This window comes from Apus apus, chromosome 1 (genome assembly GCF_020740795.1).
Source record: "Apus apus isolate bApuApu2 chromosome 1, bApuApu2.pri.cur, whole genome shotgun sequence".
NCBI classification, from domain to species: Eukaryota; Metazoa; Chordata; class Aves; order Apodiformes; family Apodidae; genus Apus; species Apus apus.
The window spans coordinates 184,151,805-184,164,939 of NC_067282.1; the positions used below are offsets into that span (position 1 = coordinate 184,151,805).

The 13,135-nt window shown below is 34.2% G+C and overlaps 1 protein-coding gene across 10 annotated transcripts in view; it reads right to left on the minus strand.

The window, feature by feature from the left end:
* Positions 1 to 10,811: 10,811 nt before the first annotated feature.
* The window catches only part of GRM8 (glutamate metabotropic receptor 8), a 346,196-nt gene continuing 343,872 nt past the window's right edge, over positions 10,812 to 13,135 (minus strand). For all 10 annotated transcript variants that reach the window (XM_051609041.1, XM_051609042.1, XM_051609039.1 and 7 more), the window contains one exon: positions 10,812 to 13,020. In XM_051609041.1, coding sequence (XP_051465001.1) covers positions 12,971 to 13,020 — 50 coding nt within the window. In that variant the 3' untranslated portion in view covers positions 10,812 to 12,970. The remainder of the gene's footprint in view (positions 13,021 to 13,135) is intronic.

The window sequence follows — 13,135 nt, forward strand, 5'->3', positions numbered from 1 at the left end:
GAAATAATGCCACAATTTAATTTTATTGAATTCCACTAATGAAATATAAAGGAACTTCTTAACAGCTTGGAAAGGCCAATGCAGTTGCTTCTTGGTCCTGGTGGTTGAAGTGACACTAAGAATAGCCATGTCTTTAAAGACAGAAATGTTACTATGAACAGAAAAATGATTCCTATTCAGAGGGATCCAGTCCACATACTGAAGTGTCCACTGTCCCTAACTTGCACTTTAATGCTATGTGTCTGGTTAAGAAAACTCCTATCATAAGTATCTTAAGTTTGCTATCTATTCAGTAGGAATTTATGAAGATTTCATAGTAAGATGTTAGTGCAAGAGAGTTCTATGAGAGGAGGAAATAGAATCAAGATCATTTTGCCCATAACATGAAACTGTGTAGCCATTTAGGGTCATATCAACAACAGTGACAAGCAATTAACCAACACTTGAAGCTTGTTAGCCAAATCTCTCCTACAATTTCACCTACAAATTTCTGTCAAAACGTCGCAAGGCTTATTCTAACTGTTCACGTAACCTGCTGATTCTGTCTGGGAGAGATTAAGGGGAAATCACAAAAAAAAATTAGGTGGTCCATATAATACCAACAATTTTTTTTTTGTATATGTAATGTGTGAGGGAATATCAACTCTATCCTGTGGCAACTTTTGACATTTTCAGTTTTTCATCCACTTGGGACTTCCAGTCAGTGTATTTCAAGTGTTTTCAAAGAAAGAAAATTATGTTCAGCTCAAGACCATCAGTAAGGTTTTTCATTTAAGATTTTTTTTTTTATCCTGGGTCCTCTAATAACTTCTGGACACAGACAAGCTAAGTGGATAGCACTGTGACAGAATGAAGCGGATGTATGCCAATCACTTCTTTTCTTTTTTCTGTGAATTACACACACATGAAGCTTTCATAACTGAATATGTCTAAATTGCAGGGTAGAGATTTAACTAATAGTTTGCAGACTGGAGGAAAGGTTCCAAAACCAAGTAAAATCCCAGATTATCCTCAAAAAGTTAATAAAATTTGACACATTACGGAAGTGCTGAACAATTGCCTTTAAGGATGACTCATCAGTTGTGGTCCTCTAGATATACAGTATCTGTGAACTCAAGTACCTTCTTCAGATACCGCTGCTGAGATACAGATTAATGTTCTTGCAAATTCTTAAAGAGTAGTCATTAGAACATAATGTCCTGTTACATCTTTCCACCCATGAACACCTTGGTCAAAAAGATAAATGATCTTGTATTTAAATGGATGAACAGTGCGTGCTACATTTGAAGCACCTCTTAAATTTCTCCTTCTAGACTGCATTTTGTAGAACAGATCATATGGATTTATGTTCTGCAGCCAGCTTCTGAGCATGCAGATGGGACTTGTCACCAGAACCAGACATTTTTAAGTGCTGACAGAGACTGTCATATAGAAAGCAAGCATCAGTTCTGATATTCCTAAACTCATCTTTTGTTGCTTGCTTGCACATGCTGATTTAACTTGATCCTTGCATAAAGAGAGGTATCTGCCTGAAGTTGGCCTGCTTTACATGGATCCACTTCTGCCCATGTCCTAGGCTTCTGTTAGTGTCTGTCAGTACTGTCACTAGCTGTCAAAAGTTTCAAGTTTGTAAATAAGGAGTAGAACTATCATAGGGGAAATGTGGTTATTTTATTGTAATTAAAATAGTAATCAGATTCAACACTATTTGAACTAAAATATGGAAATTCTCATTCACAAAATGCCAACCACCAGGAACTCTTTGTTGGATATTCTAATTATTTGTTTTCAAAGAATGTTGGATAATTTGGTTTATCTTAATACAAGAGACTCCAGTGTTTTGGTGCAGGAATAGTACTTTTGTGGACTCATTTAATTGCTCAGCACAGATCTGGCTTACTGAGCACTTTGATCTCTTTAAACACCAGCACATTTTCTTTTTTTCTTCTTTTCTTTTCTTTTCTTTTCTTTTCTTTTCTTTTCTTTTCTTTTCTTTTCTTTTTTTTCTTTTCTTTTCTTTTCTTTTCTTTTCTTTTCTTTTCTTTTCTTTTCTTTTCTTTTCTTTTCTTTTCTTTTCTTTTCTTTTCTTTTCTTTTCTTTTCTTTTCTTTTCTTTTCTTTTCTTTTCTTTTCTTTTCTTTTCTTTTCTTTTCTTTTCTTTTCTTTTCTTTTCTTTTCTTTTCTTTTCTTTTCTTTTCTTTTCTTTTCTTTTCTTTTCTTTTCTTTTCTTTTCTTTTCTTTTCTTTTCTTTTTTCTTTTCTTTTCTTTTCTTTTCTTTTCTTTTCTTTTCTTTTCTTTTCTTTTCTTTTCTTTTCTTTTCTTTTCTTTTCTTTTCCTTTCTGTCTTTCTGAGATTCTGGCCCAGTTTACTCAAAAGTCAATGTAGAATTTGTAATGCTGTTTATTGCATAACCAACTGGTATCAAATTTAGCTTTCAGTGGAAAACAGATATGATATAAGACATTCTGGATCCTTCAAAAATTACCTGCTATCAGCCTCTTCAGTTCAGCATTTCCAAGTAACTATGAGTTCATCTATGGTAAAATTAACTTCATAAACCCCTCCATGCAGTTGGAGGGGTTTTATCTATTGGGAATTTCACAGTCTAACTGAAAGAAACAGAACCCTCGATCTGTCACTTTCTGGGAAAAACAGTAACATCTACATCCTGGGTTGGGATGTGTTAAAAGTTCCGTGTTATATAGATGTTTTCCTGATGAGTTGTGCAGCTTCCCCACACCAGGGAGTGGCGTGTCTCATTTGCACCAGTAGCACACCAGGCCCTTGGCCCTGACAGCTGGCAGCTCAACCCCCACTGTACCAGGCAGGAAAGCTGACATTACACTTCTGCTCTCTAGAAAAGGCCTTGCTTCGATCCCTGACTTCATACCTTGTGGAAAATTCACCGGGAGGGGAAATAGCTCCAGTGATGCTCTCCTGCCATGAAAAACATCCTGCTGTCATCAGTACTGCTTGGGGAAAGACTGGCTTTCAAGCGCAACCTCATCAAACATCAGTCAGGAGCTGTTGGGTGCCATGGCACCAAAAGGTATGCAGCAGGATCCAGTGGTGGAAAACGTGCAAACACCTGCCTGGGACAGTACTACTTTCCTTAAATGGACACATAGGATTCATTAAAAGCTTTCTGCCTATGAACAATGGATCCTCTTTGTTTTTGAAAGCAAAGCAGGATGTGTTTTAAGGAGGGTTTTTACAGAAGGATCAAGAACATGGTTCTTTCAAGAAAAACAACAACAACAACAACAACAAAACAAACCTGGAGGAAGTCATAGGACCATTCTAGAGACCTTAAGTATGCGTAGCACCACTCTGTATAGAAAAAACAGAAACCTGGTGTGATCAGTTTTTTGTGAGCATATTACCCATGCTGTCTCTTTTCTATTTTCTTGGAAAAGCAATATACATAACTACAAAATGCACTGAATACTCAGACTTTCTGAGAAAATAAATGGTTCTTTTCTCTCATCTGTAATATTTAGGTTGTTTTTGCCAGTGTTGTTGTTTCTCTTTTCTGTTTTTATATGTGGTCTGTTTCTTGAAGTAACAGTTCATTTTTCTTAAGTAAAGAAATAGGTTTTGAAACATCATCGTTTGAAACCATCTCTAGAACACACTTTCAAGGCACCTGTCTTAAACTTTCAGTGTTTTAGGCAATAATTTATAAAGTGTCATCAATCTGGCATTTGAAATAATCACATTTTTGTCATTTTATCTTGTAAATTGTGCACTTCACAGCTGCCATACCCTGAAATTCATATAAACTTTCTGTCATTCTTTGTTCAGTGTCACACTGGGAACTGCGGGAACAGATGAAAACCCTCACAAGAAATGATAAAATCTGTATATCAAAATGATTGCTACTTGTCCTGCATTTTCAGTTAAGTGTATGAACTATAGAAATGAAGAAACACAGCATATTGTTTTTAGAAATGTCTGTCACTTGAGATGAAAAACTGCAGGGAGGTGGGACAGAATATATGTATACAGTTACATTTACAACTCTGAATCATCTCTAAATTATGCACACATTGAATAGAACTGCACATTTGAGTTAAACACAGCAGGCAAACAGCATCGAGATTTACTCTTTACAGTTTGCAATACGTGAGATATGTAAAGAAATAGATAGGGAACTAGAATATGGTTAGATTTATCTCCTATGAAGCTTTCATATTCTTGTAACATGCAAGTGTCCAAGAATTTGGCAGTTCAATATATCATATGCATCTGCACCATTCATTTTCACCTGTGCACTCCGTCTTGCTTTATCTTTATGAGATTTTCTTAAAATTATATTAAAAAATAAATAAAAATAATATGGGTAGCATTCAAAGGCTAATTCAGTTGTTGAGTTTTTATAAGAAAATGGTAAGCCACTGAAGCAGACTCCCAGCAGCAGCCTGTGGAAACTGTCTTTAAGCATAATTCTTCATTTGCTCTGAAGAGTTTTCTGGAGGGTTTTTTTGTTATGTTTCTTTAACCTACTTTAAGAATTTTTCCTCATATTTGGCTGTTGTTTCCTGGATGTACTCCATCAAAATGTTTCCTTCCATGTTACCAAAAAAATCTCCAAAAGAAATACAAAAGACTACCAGAAGCTGTACTGAAAAAAACGGTGATGACTCATAAATCAAAATGTATCTATTGCAAAGTTCATCAACACTCTAGCAAGACTAGGAAAATGAAAATTTGTAAAAGAAATCAAATAGTTTATTTTCTGAAAGGTCATACTTATTAAATATTGACAGTCAATGATCACAAAGACAATAAAGACACTGAAGCTAACTTGGAAGTAGAGTAACCTGCCAGAAATGGAATATATGCTGTATCAGGTAAACAGGAAGTAATAAGGCTTTGAAATTCACATCGCATATAGTGATCTTTAATGGCATTGATCTTGCAGAAAAAATGTTCAGAACAACATTAAACTTTGGCTTATAATTTTTCCAAAGACTCTGCAAGGTACGTTTGAGTGAACAAAGAACTGACACTGGCAAAACATTTTATGTTTTGCTTCCTTTTGGATCAGGATGAAGTTGGTGCACTCCAAGTGTTGTAAATATTAGATGATAGGGTGAACAAGACACTCTGTAATGCTTGTATGGGCCATTGTTTGTGCTTCTTTGTGTGTGTTTTTTTCTACTTCTGACCAATAAAGAAAAAAACCCCACCACCTTCTACCCGAGAGTAATTAAAGCTATCAGACATACTCAGCTAATGCATAGAATTGTAGAATGGTTTGAGTTGGAAGGGACCTTAAATATCATCTAGATCCAACCCCCCTGCATTGGCAGGGACACATCTCACTACATGTATTTAATATACTGATGAGCTGGAAATATAGATTTTTGTTAAATATAGCATGTTGCACAAAATAACAAATTTAAGTGAGAAAAATTTCAATTTAACAGGGAAACTTTCCTCGTATTTTGAAAAGTAAGTTTCAGTTCCCTCTAAAACTAGGATCTGATGGGCCAGAAAGGCTCCAGAGATTTTCTGAACTCCCAGCACAGAATTAGTCTTTGACAAAAGAGAATAAGCTCAAAGACAGGTGCTATATTAAAAGATATGTTGCAACCTTTGATCCCAGTCTACACTTTGTAAATAAAATGCTAAAATATTTGTATATGTAAATCTTTACAGAAGTTGCGTATATTCCTTGGACACCATAATAAAACTTTCATGAATTTCAAAGAAAAATGAGTCTATGATCTTATTTTCTAACTCATCCAGTATTAACTCTGATTAATTCCCATAGATTATTTTGTCATGTTTGCTCGCTGCTGTTCTGTGGAGTATGTAAGATTAACACATACTCTGGGGATGGTGTGTGCCCTTGACAGAGGTCAGCACAGGCTCTTTGGAGATGACACAGTTCTTTGACAGTGGAACTTGGCAACTTTTTCTGCTGCTTCCAGTCCTGTTTTAGATATTGTCATTCTGCCACTGCTCTTTTTTTTTTTTCTTTTTTTTTTTTTCTTTTTATTTCATGTCCATACTCCTCTGCATGTCATATTACTTCACTTCTACTGAGAGACAAGTCATTTGTGTAATACAAACAAAAGCTTTGTTTGCCATTCGGGATATTGTGCATCTTACTGCACTTACAACATTATTTTAGCTCTGGGGGACACTGCTGTTTTCTCTTCTCTTCCCTGCTGCTGTACCATTAAAAATAGTAAGTTCCTTGGAGCTAACACCCTGCTGTCAAACTATAGTGCCAAACAAGAAAAACTATTGCTCTCCATTAGTTTAGTGTTTCAATGTGATGGAAGAATTTACAGTTATCAACATTCATGAAATGTACAAAGGATTCTACAGTGACCTTTTACAATGAAACTTTGAAAATCTTCATAAGACTATTACTAAAACAACTTCAACACAACTCTAATTTGTACTTAATTTCCTGACAAAAAATTATTATTAATTTCAAATTTCTTTTAGGTTGTCATAACCAAAATTCTTCAAGCTGTATATATCTTTCACACCAGCCAACTTTTTTTTCATTGCATAGATGCAACAGATTATTTCCACCAAATGTGTTTTGCAGTTCTCATGATTTTACTGAAAATTTAATCCAGGTGAGAACTAAAAGGAGATAACACAAATTACATATATTCAGAAGTACAGGATGCAGTCCATAGGTAAGAACTATCCCTTCTTGTATTTGCTGCATGCCATTAATCACAAACATTTATTTGTCCAGGAAACATAAGGATTGATGATACATGTACTTCTGAAATTTGGGAAGAAAGACAAGAAGAACTGACTTCTTGCTGAGAAAAAGACAATTTCATAATTAGATTGCAGGAGGTAATCATCCACAGCAAATGAAACATGCATATGTAATATGAAATGGTGTTTTCTGGATGCAAACAATTGCAGTACCACAAGGGCTAAAGCTGTCATTAGATCACCTACCACCAACACTGGAAAAAGTAATGCCTACTTCTTCTGTTACTGAATTTTGCTCTTTAAAATTTAACTGGAATATATAGATCCATACGTAATTTCTTAATTATACCAGAAGGCACATAAGCTGTTTGAAAGCACAGTGATAAGTTATCATTTTATTTGATGGCTGGTGTGATAGTCAAATATGCAGGATAATTCATGTGCATTTTCAAACCAAAACATTACAAAAGAATTTTCTCTTTATTTATCCACCATGCTATGTCTTGTGCTTTCACATTCTGCCTTTAAGTAGGCACATAAAAGAAAAATTTGTATTCAAATATAGTACATTTACAAACTGGATCTGCTAGGAATGTTTTCTTTCTTTCCTTGCTTACTAATAAAAATTATCTATTCATTGGAAGAGAGTTACTACTATTAGTTAAAAGCCCTGCTGTGGAAATTGCTATGTACGCATTGCTTGAAAAGGGGATTTTTGACAAAGTGTCCCATTACTCTTTCTATAGAATAGTTTAAGTACTGTCTGTAAATTCAATTTATTTTTCCAGTTCATTGACCTGATACATAGTCATTCAGATCTCATTGTATCTATCCTGCAGCCATAAAACAATATTAAGGACTTGCTCCTGATCTCAGTAAACAAAACTGTGTGTTCTGGTGAAGCTGCTTCAACATATTCACACATAAAAGACCATTAATAGCAATTTTAAAACAGCAGTCTGCTTTGCCATGACTGGAACTACACCCTAAATTTGTACAATAAAGTTTTTTTACAATTTTAGATGAAAAAATTGTTACTGTGCCTACACAAAAGTTTAGCTATTAAATTTCAAGATATCAGCCACTGAGTTATTCTAAAATCTGACTGAAAATACTTCAGGCAAACCCCTTATTTGAAAAACTTGGATAATCACAATTTCAGTGCTGTTTCACTAATATGAATGTCATACCCTGCAGTCTTTCATTAGCATAATACTTCCATCACTGTGCTTCTAGCAAACATCTTTTGGTGTTGCCACTGGGACCTCATTAATAACAATGGTAGTTTCTCCTGGACAAAATTAGATTGAAGTGTGTTTTGACATTGTGTATTGTCCATCTAAGTTTATTGCATGGTTTCAGGTTATGCTCTAGACTAGAAATAAGTAGATTCATCCAGTCCCTTTGGGTGATTCTAAGTAAGTCTATTAAAAGACTCCTGTAAATGCCACTTGGCTTTGGATCAAATCTTTAGCTTACAGTCTATCTTTGAGTATATCTGTGGAAATGCATGGTTGATAGGAGAGAGTAAATCTTGCCAACATATACTAAAACAAGTATGCACTAGTTTTATATATTGGGACAGCTTCTCTATAGGGAGATAGATCTCACCATGTCACCTGTCTGCAAGCTAGAGACACCAGCCCAGGCTGTATGCATTTTAATTTTTCCAGAATTAACTGCTCACCTTTGTGAAGCGAGGCAATGACAGTTTGCAGAACTAACGTTGCCAGTCAGTTCAAGACCTTCACCTATTCTTGTTTAGAAATGGAAAGCTCTGAGATCAATACCATTTTAGGTATTGTTTAATATCAATCAGGAGATGTTTAATATCAATCAGTCATAAAGAGAGTAATTTCTCCTGATTTATCTAATGATTTCACTATTTGGTTTTTTCTCCCTCAACAATCATTTGTTTTAAATCAGGTTAAAATGTTCCCCTGTAGCTCTACTTGTTGCACACTTTCAGATATCAGCAAAAACTAGGTGATTTAAGAGTGCCCTGTCACTCAGCTTCAGGCCAATAGAAAATCTATTTTAGCAGTTCCAAAACATCGCTTAATTCATAACACCTAATTTGCACAGGTTTATTATAAATATGTGAGTGATTCGTACACTAGAAATATTTGTATGCATTGAGCATTTTAAGGTCTATAATTATCAGTTAAAATATAATAGTAATAGTAATAGTAATAGTAATAGTAATAGTAATAATAATAATAATAATAATAATAATAATAATAAGTACCATAGCTTTCAGTGATAGCCATTTATTCAAAGCAAATAGTTCAAAAGCCATAGTTTAATTTAATGATAAATCATCCGATACCTGATCTCAAATCTGTGAATTGAAGGTAAGACATTCATTAATGTTTTTACACTAGGACCATAGGCCCTCAAAATATACTTCAAAGGGAAGAGAGTGAAAATTTATGTGAGAATGGATACTAAACATTTATATTTTTGTATGATTCTGTTCTATAATTTTACCTTTATGTTTCTAATTGTATTGTACATCACTGGAATATTATGATCACTGGCCAAATCTTAATTTTTAAATTGTTCCCACTGCTTGATTACATCTACCTCAGGACTCAGTTTTGCTTGTAAGCTTTTAATTTTAACTTACCTAAATAATTATGTTTTTCCGTTTACATTCTTTTGCATATACACTAAGACAATGCATGCCAAGCTTCAATTTGCAGAACCTTTACAAGTGTTAGGTGTATAATTAATAATGGTAACGTTGATAGTGGCTTAACTTTAGCTTCACGAATGTCAGTGCTGTAAGATAAAGAACAAAACAAGGTAGAAAGAGAGGCTGTTAAAACAAAACAAAACAACAACAAAAAACCACAACATCCAAACAAACCCAAAACGACAAAACCTAAAAAAATCCCACAACAAAGAGTGAGCTTTCTGTATAGAAACTTTAAGTGACAATTATTTAATAGAGAGAGACTAAACTAAAGCTGCATGAGTATCTGGAGGCACAATAATAACAGACTGTGCAGGGATTTATCTTCTTATCGTTGACTAAATTCTGCTAACCTCCTAATTAAAATGGACCTTGTACTAAAAAAAGTAAAGAGGAATGGAAGAAATTTTTCTCAAGTTCATCCTTTTTTATAATTATGTTGTAAAATTATAGCAATTTTTAATTCAAGTGCATTATACAATTCTATGGTTCTTTCTTTACGGTAATTATTCTTTTATTTTTTTAGGAAGTTCATTTTTATTCTAATAGCTCAGCTGGAGAAGAAAGCCCCAATAAGATGAGAAGACATTCACTCAATCTAATTAGAATCAATAACTGAAAAAATATTTACTTCCTCTATATAAACAGTTTGTGTTCAATGATAATGCTGCAAAGGACTTGGTTAGAGGCTGTAGACTACAGTCTCTTCATCACTAATCCCCCAAGTAGGGTTCAGGTGGGGTCACAAAATTAAGATCACCTAGCTTTGTAGAACTGATGCATAATCTGTTGTGCAAATGGCACCTAAAGCCACCTGAAGAAACAGTCCTGGATGCAGAACTCACAGATCAGGTAACTAGAAAGATTTTTGAACTGATGCTGTCTGAAAAGGAGAAATCCTAAGATGAGAAGAACCAATTCAAAGTTTCATTCAGAAATAAAATACATTGTTCTTCCTTAGTTCTAGAGGGATACAAGAGATGAATGTGCTTTTGAACACCGTTACAGGGGACAGATATGCACCACTCTTTGCAAATGCATAAACTGCACATAACTGCTAGAAGGGAGACCTGTAGACCAGTGCTGTTCCGTTGCATTTTGAAAATTCCCAGTTAATTCCAAAATTCACACTTCTCATCTTTTATCTGATGAGATAAGTTAAATAATATTAATACCAGCAAGACTCATCGGCTTAATACATTCCATGCTTCAGAGAGAATGACACAGAAATGCACTAGTGGAACTTGCATTCCATTTTACCCAACTGTTGAACAAAAATAAAAGGGTATATTGGTCAAAATAAATCAGTTCAGAACATCTTTTTTGTACTACTGTGAAGCTCAAAGATATTCATATATCATATACTAATCTTGATGTGCATATAAAATATATTTATCTATATATGAAATGTGCTTTAAAGACAATTCCTATGTACTGCTTTTTCAAATGCATATGTTATGCTTATGCTATTATGTGGAGATATTACAGAGAAAAATATTTGAAACTTTTTTTGTTGTGGATTGAAAATGAAACTCTTCCAAGGTTTCTTGAAAAGAAATTGTGCCAAAACATTGTTTTTTAGATAAAAGAGAGTCTCTCCCTTTCTCTCTTAGGAAATACACTCCAAATGTGGAAATCTGTCTTGTTAAAACATTGATATAATCAACCAATTTTCACAAAAGCGTACATTTTTGTGAAATATTACCTAGTAAAACAGAACTGAAAGAGTTTTAATAATTTTTTCCTTTAGGTCTCATTGCACTAGGTGCATTACTCATATGCTTAAAATTAAGCATATATTGGTTTATAGGTTTGGGATTGATCTGCTTGTAAAGTGGTCAAAAAAGGACTTTTCACACAATCTATCACACATACCAAACACACAATACCACATTATGCCAAAGCAATAATTGGTAAAAGAATCCCCTTCAGTCATTAAAAGCCTGGGGAAAAATATGTTTTGTCAAATATTTTGAAACTAGAGGTTCACTGTCATGGAGTTTGCTGACTGTGCTGGAGTCTAAATGTTGATATTCTAAAAGAGATTCATTTCAGATACTTCAACTTTCATTCATGCAATTTAGGACCCAGCACAGCTACTTTAAGATGTTACAAAAATATAGCTCCTTTACCAAAAAAAAGCACAAGGAGCCATCCAGGCTAATTCAGGAGAAATAACATTTAATAACAAACTGATTGTGAAGACCATTTGACTTGAAGAAAGGTAAATAGTGTGTGGAGTGAAAAAGTCTTAAAGAACATTGCAGGTATATTAACAAAACAAAGTCCCTAACTGTCTTTTTAAAATTTCTTTGGAGGGCTTTAATCACATGGTAGATATCTAGATGAGTTTCTCTTCGCATAATTATTTCTAATGCACAAACAATAATTTGACATGGGAGTTAGAAGATGTGAAAGTTGTAGATGGGCACCTGTTGCTTTGATTTTTAAGTGTTAATAAGGCAATAGCACATACAGCCACCAGGTTACTGCTTTCCAAATTCTCCATTGATTTCTCTTCTGTTATTTCAAAGTCACCTTTATTGAGATAAGCATCTGCTACATTCCCCTGTCAAAGACAGGATACTAGGCTGAATAGACTTTCACCTTAATCCAGTCTAGCTGTCATAAAGTCTTACAAACTGTAAGTTCCAGAAATGAAAAGGAACAAAAATATTAGTGGAGGTTCAAAAATATAATACAATCATACAAAATAATTACCATCAGGACTCCTTCACTTTACAAACATATAAAATGCACTTACTTTGAGGGTGAGAAGGGGGAAAAAATCCTTCCATTAGGAAATATAATCACAAAGCTTTAAACAAATATATTCGCACACTGCAGAATACACATACACACATGCATGCAGGCATGCACTTACATACACGCACACGTGCGCACACACACACACACACATGCTTAGAGTTTACACTGCATTCTTCTGATGCCATGATTATTATTTTATTTGTACACCCACCTTTACTGCACATTCTAAACATAGACAACAGTGTAAGGACTTTTTCCTCAAAACTGCAACAAAACAAGTCTCAACATTTGCAAAACATTCCTTTATTATTAGAAATAAATTGCTTTGTATAAAAATTAGCATGCGTTGACCATTGCATTTATTTTAGCATAACCCAGGACTTAATTCAGTCAGCCGTCACAAGAAACAAATTCACCTTCTTTTACTAGTTGAACAATGTAGGACAGGAAAGGAAATCATCACAATCACAAAAAAGTACTTACAAATATAACATCAGACATGATTTATTTCAACAGGTTTGGTTGTTTTTTTTTTCCACAAGCTAACATTTGTTTTCCTTTTGTGATTTACTTCCTTTTGTGAGTGAACAGTTCAGAAGCTTGACACTGCCTCTGTATTTTAAAATCAGAATTTTCCTTCCCCTGTCTATTTTTGCCTTTTGCCTCTTGTTTAATCCTTGTCCTTTAGGAGACTGACTATTGATTTGAATGTAGTCTACTGATATTTCCAAGACTGAATTCTGGTGGAAATAATGCCTGTGATTGCAAGATCCCATCCTGCAGGTCTTCCAGTGAATGTCATCCCTGCTCAGTTTGCCTGATTGCTGTAACTGACATAAGTTGTTTTTGTAGAGGAGGCTGTAAAGCAAAACAAAAACAAACAAAACAAAAACAAACAAACAAACAAAAAACAAAAACAAACAAAGTTCAGGATTTTTAGAATCAAGAGAGGAGAAAACAAAACATATTTATC